At 49.6% G+C, this 6,761-nt stretch overlaps 1 protein-coding gene across 1 annotated transcript in view; it reads right to left on the bottom strand.

Moving 5' to 3' along the window:
• Positions 1–680: 680 nt before the first annotated feature.
• The window catches only part of LOC141770075 (snRNA-activating protein complex subunit 4-like), a 12,870-nt gene continuing 6,789 nt past the window's right edge, over positions 681–6,761 (bottom strand). The window contains exons 4-11 of the mRNA XM_074639742.1: positions 5,630–5,714; positions 5,410–5,435; positions 5,197–5,319; positions 3,904–4,044; positions 3,742–3,826; positions 3,301–3,382; positions 1,004–1,105; positions 681–800 (exon numbers count right to left, since the gene is read on the bottom strand). Coding sequence (XP_074495843.1) covers positions 692–800; positions 1,004–1,105; positions 3,301–3,382; positions 3,742–3,826; positions 3,904–4,044; positions 5,197–5,319; positions 5,410–5,435; positions 5,630–5,714 — 753 coding nt within the window. The 3' untranslated portion in view covers positions 681–691. The remainder of the gene's footprint in view (positions 801–1,003; positions 1,106–3,300; positions 3,383–3,741; positions 3,827–3,903; positions 4,045–5,196; positions 5,320–5,409; positions 5,436–5,629; positions 5,715–6,761) is intronic.

The following is a 6,761-nucleotide window of genomic DNA, read 5'->3' as shown; positions in this document are numbered from 1 at the left end:
GAGAGGAGAGGAGAGGAGAGGAGGAGGAAAGAGAAGGAGGAGAGGAGAGGAGAGGATTGGAGGAGAGGAGGAGAGGAGGAGAGGAGGAGAAGAGAGAGAGGAGGAGAGAGAAGAGGAGAGGATTGGAGGAGAGGAGGAGAGGAGAGGAGAGGAGGAGGAAAGAGAAGAGGAGAGGAGAGGAGAGGATTGGAGGAGAGAGAGAGGAGGAGGGAGAAGAGGAGAGGATTGGGAGGAGAGGAGGAGAGGAAGAGAAGAGAGAGAGGAGGAGAGAGAAGAGGAGAGGATTGGAGGAGAGGAGGAGAGGAGAGGAGAGGATTGGAGGAGAGGAGGAGAGGAGGAGAGGAGAAGAGAGGAGAGGAGGAGGAGAGGAGGAGGAAAGAGAAGAGGAGAGGAGAGGATTGGAGGAGAGGAGGAGGAGGAGGAGAGGAGGAGAGGAGAGGAGAGGAGGAGGAGGAAAGAGAAGAGGAGAGGAGAGGAGAGGATTGGAGGAGAGGAGGAGAGGAGAGGAGGAGGAAAGAGAAGAGAGAGAGGAGAGGAGGAGGAGGGAGGAAGAGAAGAGGAGAGGAGAGGAGAGGATTGGAGAGAGAGAGAAGAGGAGGATGGAGGAGGGAGGAGAGGAGGAGAGGATTGGAGAGAGGAGGAGAGGAGAGATAAAGGAGGTGTTATCACTGTCGGTCTGGTGTTTCTATAATCAGTTGTGTGATTGGCTGATTTTTCGACTTACATCAATATTAGCGATTTTCTGCCAATCATGTTCATCAAATCGATCTCCACCAATCAGCTGCTTCTCTGTCCTCGCCCTGACCAATCAGAGACAGGCTCACATTACACACAGCAACAGACAGACCACCATCACTGATCACTGATCTCTGAGTGGACGTCTGGACGTTTACTGTGATGATATTAGAGATGATGACATCAGAGATGATGACATCTGTCCTTCACCCCCCCCCCCCCCCCAACCAACCCCCCAACCCCCCCTCCAGACAGAGATGAACATCACCTGAGCAGGTCGATCTCTCTCTCCAGACTGTCTATCTGCTGCCTCAGCTGCTGTCTGTCTGCCTCTACTGCTCTGGACAGCTTCTGACTCAGGTAGTCCACCCTGAGAGACAGACAGGTAGAGAGAGAGACAGACAGGTAGAGAGAGAGACAGACAGGTAGAGAGAGAGAGAGGTAGAGAAAGAGAAAGAGAGAGAAACAGACAGGTAGAGAGAGAGAGACAGGTAGAGAAAGAGAAAGAGAGAGAGACAGACAGGCAGAGAGAGAGAGAGAGACAGACAGGCAGAGAGAGAGAGACAGGTAGAGAGAGAGACAGACAGGCAGAGAGAGAGACAGGTAGAGAAAGAGAAAGAGAGAAACAGACAGGTAGAGAGAGAGAGACAGGCAGAGAGAGAGAGAGACAGACAGGCAGAGAGAGAGAGACAGGTAGAGAAAGAGAAAGAGAGAGAGACAGACAGGCAGAGAGAGAGACAGGCAGAGAGAGAGAGAGACAGAGAGAGAAAGAGAAAGAGAGAGAGACAGGTAGAGAGAGAGAGACAGGTAGAGAAAGAGAAAGAGAGAGAGACAGACAGGCAGAGAGAGAGAGACAGGTAGAGAAAGAGAAAGAGAGAGAGACAGACAGGCAGAGAGAGAGAGAGAGACAGACAGGCAGAGAGAGAGAGACAGGTAGAGAGAGAGACAGACAGGCAGAGAGAGAGACAGGTAGAGAAAGAGAAAGAGAGAAACAGACAGGTAGAGAGAGAGAGACAGGCAGAGAGAGAGAGAGACAGACAGGCAGAGAGAGAGAGACAGGTAGAGAAAGAGAAAGAGAGAGAGACAGACAGGCAGAGAGAGAGAGAGAGACAGACAGGCAGAGAGAGAGAGACAGGTAGAGAGAGAGACAGACAGGCAGAGAGAGAGACAGGTAGAGAAAGAGAAAGAGAGAAACAGACAGGTAGAGAGAGAGAGACAGGCAGAGAGAGAGAGAGACAGACAGGCAGAGAGAGAGAGACAGGTAGAGAAAGAGAAAGAGAGAGACAGACAGGCAGAGAGAGAGAGAGAGACAGACAGGCAGAGAGAGAGAGACAGGCAGACAGGCAGAGAGAGAGAGAGAGACAGACAGGCAGAGAGAGAGAGAGGTAGAGAAAGAGAAAGAGAGAAACAGACAGGTAGAGAGAGAGAGAGAGAGGTTATTATAAAAATATAAACACCAACAGCTGGGGTGTTGTTACTATGGAGGTTACTATGGTTACAGCTGGGGTGTTGTTACTATGGAGGTTACTATGGTTACAGCTGGGGTGTCTTTACTATGGAGGTTACTATGGTTACAGCTGGGATGTTGTTACTATGGAGGTTACTATGGTTACAGCTGGGGTGTTGTTACTATGGAGGTTACTATGGTTACAGCTGGGGTGTTGTTACTATGGAGGTTATTATGGTTACAGCTGGGGTGTTGTTACTATGGAGGTTACTATGGTTACAGCTGGGGTGTCTTTACTATGGAGGTTACTATGGTTACAGCTGGGGTGTCTTTACTATGGAGGTTACTATGGTTACAGCTGGGGTGTTGTTACTATGGAGGTTACTATGGTTACAGCTGGGATGTTGTTACTATGGAGGTTACTATGGTTACAGCTGGGGTGTCTTTACTATGGAGGTTACTATGGTTACAGCTGGGGTGTTGTTACTATGGAAGTTACTATGGTTACAGCTGGGGTGTTGTTACTATGGAGGTTACTATGGTTACAGCTGGGGTGTCTTTACTATGGAGGTTACTATGGTTACAGCTGGGATGTTGTTACTATGGAGGTTACTATGGTTACAGCTGGGGTGTTGTTACTATGGAGGTTACTATGGTTACAGCTGGGGTGTTGTTACTATGGAGGTTATTATGGTTACAGCTGGGGTGTTGTTACTATGGAGGTTACTATGGTTACAGCTGGGGTGTCTTTACTATGGAGGTTACTATGGTTACAGCTGGGGTGTCTTTACTATGGAGGTTACTATGGTTACAGCTGGGGTGTTGTTACTATGGAGGTTACTATGGTTACAGCTGGGATGTTGTTACTATGGAGGTTACTATGGTTACAGCTGGGGTGTTGTTACTATGGAGGTTACTATGGTTACAGCTGGGGTGTTGTTACTATGGAGGTTACTATGGTTACAGCTGGGGTGTTGTTACTATGGAGGTTACTATGGTTACAGCTGGGGTGTTGTTACTATGGAAGTTACTATGGTTACAGCTGGGGTGTTGTTACTATGGAAGTTACTATGGTTACAGCTGAGGTGATGCTGATGATAATACAGTGATGATGTTACTTGGAGAGTTTGGGTTGGACGAGTCTCCTCAGACTGTCTCTGGTTACTGCATGGATCAACAACGTCTTCTGCCAGCTCTCCCCTGAAGACACAGAGACAGAGACAGACAGAGAGAGAGACAGACAGAGAGAGAGACAGACAGACAGAGACAGACAGACAGAGAGAAATAGACAGACAGAGAGAGAGAGACAGAGAGAGAGAGAGAGAGAGAGAGAGAGAGAGAGAGAGAGAGAGACAGACAGAGAGACAGACAGAGAGAGAGACAGACAGAGAGACAGAGAGAGACAGACAGAGAGACAGACAGACAGAGAGACAGACAGAGACACAGAGAGAGAGAGAGAGAGAGAGAGACAGACAGTAATAGTAATATAGTGTTCAGCAGTAGGAGAATGAAGAATGTCTGTGTGTTTCCTCTGAGATCAATAAAGTTTTCTTTCTTACATCGTTTGACTTTCAGTTTCTGGTCGTCCAGACAACCAGTCATCCTGCTGGCCTTCTCCTTCGTCTCCTGATTGGCTGGAGGACCCTGGAGACAGACCAACACAGTGTCTCATTGGTCAGCTGTCAACAGTAAGACTGTCTGTCCGTCTGTCCGTCTCTTACCAGTCCTGTCAGGTTGTCCTTGAAGTACGGTTTGAGGAAGCGGCCCAGGTACATGTTGATTGGCTGCTGGCAGGAGGAGGAGGCGGGACGTTCCCTGGAAGACTCTTTGATTGGTCCAGACAGCTGAGACACCAGCTCCTTCTACAGAGAGACACATGATGTATCAACAGTACTGACCTGCTGTCTGTGGTCTAGTGTCAGTACTGACCTGCTGTCTGTGGTCTAGTGTCAGTACTGACCTGCTGTCTGTGGTCTAGTGTCAGTACTGACCTGCTGTCTGTGGTGTAGTGTCAGTACTGACCTGCTGTCTGTGGTCTAGTGTCAGTACTGACCTGCTGTCTGTGGTTGACTGTGAGTACTGACCTGCTGTCTGTGGTCTAGTGTCAGTACTGACCTGCTGTCTGTGGTCTAGTGTCAGTACTGACCTGCTGTCTGTGGTCTAGTGTCAGTACTGACCTGCTGTCTGTGGTTGACTATCAGTACTGACCTGCTGTCTGTAGTCTAATGTCAGTACTGACCTGCTGTCTGTGGTCTAGTGTCAGTACTGACCTGCTGTCTGTGGTCTAGTGTCAGTACTGACCTGCTGTCTGTGGTTGACTATCAGTACTGACCTGCTGTCTGTAGTCTAATGTCAGTACTGACCTGCTGTCTGTGGTTGACTATCAGTACTGACCTGCTGTCTGTAGTCTAATGTCAGTACTGACCTGCTGTCTGTGGTTGACTATCAGTACTGACCTGCTGTCTGTGGTCTAGTGTCAGTACTGACCTGCTGTCTGTGGTTGACTGTCAGTACTGACCTGCTGTCTGTGGTCTAGTGTCAGTACTGACCTGCTGTCTGTGGTTGACTGACAGTACTGACCTGCTGTCTGTGGTTGACTGTCAGTACTGACCTGCTGTCTGTGGTTGACTGTCAGTACTGACCTGCTGTCTGTGGTCTAGTGTCAGTACTGACCTGTTGTCTGTGGTCTAGTGTCAGTACTGACCTGCTGTCTGTGGTTGACTGTCAGTACTGACCTGCTGTCTGTGGTCTAATGTCAGTACTGACCTGCTGTCTGTGGTTGACTGACAGTACTGACCTGCTGTCTGTGGTTGACTGTCAGTACTGACCTGCTGTCTGTGGTTGACTGTCAGTACTGACCTGCTGTCTGTGGTCTAATGTCAGTACTGACCTGCTGTCTGTGGTTGACTGACAGTACTGACCTGCTGTCTGTGGTTGACTGTCAGTACTGACCTGCTGTCTGTGGTTGACTGTCAGTACTGACCTGCTGTCTGTGGTTGACTGTCAGTACTGACCTGCTGTCTGTGGTTGACTGTCAGTAGTGTCTCCAGCTGGTCCAGGGTCTCTTGAACCACCTGCTGGTAGACGAGGTTCATCTGAAGACACGAGTCTGCTGACGGAGACAGACCCAGCTCGCTCTAGACAGAGAGGTACAGACAGACAGGTACAGACACAGTTAGTATAGAACTGACTGGTGTGTCTGTAACTGAGGTAAAGGTGTTACTGACCTCCTCACTACTGCTGCTGTCATCATCTGAAGAGAAACAACAGACAAGAAGAAATAATGAAGACAGAGAGACAGACAGACAGACAGAGAGACAGACAGACAGACAGAGAGACAGAATGACAGACAGACAGACAGACAGACAGACAGAGACAGACAGACAGAGAGACAGAATGACAGACAGACAGACAGACAGACAGACAGAGAGACAGACAGACAGGTACCTGGACTGTGTGGTCCCAGGACGTTCTCCAGGTTCTGGATCTCATTCTGGATTTTTTCTCTCTGAGCCAACAGACCTGCTGCAGACTGAACACACCTCATTATTATATTAGATTATATCATACTAGTATATTAAAGGGGCTGTTAGTCAGAATCCTAAATGTCTTGTTAACAGCTTCACCTGTGTCCGTTAAGTCAACTAAAGGCAGCGTCCTGTTGCTGGCGCTTGTGCTCGCTCTACATAGACATGAAGGAGCATCGCTCAACACAGTGAGGAGACACACGTCAGCTAAAAGCACCATATCACTCTATATCTCAGCTGCTTGGCAGTAATGTTAGCTGACCAGACCAAGGTCTCTCCATGAATCAATGCTGATCCTAGTGTTGGCTTTTCCCGCCTCAGCCTCCCGACCGCGGCCGGAGGGAACGGGGGAGACGATAACGTTTCTCTCTGCGGAGCCCCGTCACTTCACAAGACACGGGAAACCTCTGTTGGTCTGGAGGAGCTGCAGCAGTTATTTCTGCACAAACGTCCACTGAACATTCACTAGATATTCTCAGAGCTAAACTAACTCTTCTGCAGTGTGGAGTGAGCAGCATGCACGTGAGAGGTGGAGAGAGAGAGAGAGAGAAGGAGCGTGGTGTGTGAGTGAAGGCAGGCAGAGGAGCAGAGGAGCAGAGGAGCAGAGACTCCGGTCCTGGAGACCAAAGCTACGGTCTCCCCCGCGTCCTCCGACCGCGGCCAACACTGTTTAACAGCTTCACTAGATACAACCAAGAGGTTTTGGTGCTTCACTGGAGTTTGTGTTGGAGTCTGAGTCTGAACAGCGGAGACACACGAGAGACCAGGAGACACACGAGAGACCAGGAGACACACGAGAGACCAGGAGACACACGAGAGACCAGGAGACACACGAGACCATGAGACACACGAGAGACCATGAGACACACGAGAGACCAGGAGACACACGAGAGACCAGGAGACACACGAGAGACCAGGAGACACACGAGAGACCATGAGACACACGAGAGACCATGAGACACACGAGAGACCAGGAGACACACGAGAGACCATGAGACACACGAGAGACCAGGAGACACACGAGAGACCATGAGACACACGAGAGACCATGA

This window comes from Sebastes fasciatus, chromosome 6 (assembly GCF_043250625.1).
Source record: "Sebastes fasciatus isolate fSebFas1 chromosome 6, fSebFas1.pri, whole genome shotgun sequence".
In the NCBI taxonomy this organism is placed as follows: domain Eukaryota; kingdom Metazoa; phylum Chordata; class Actinopteri; order Perciformes; family Sebastidae; genus Sebastes; species Sebastes fasciatus.
This window is presented reverse-complemented; position numbering and strand designations above follow the sequence as displayed.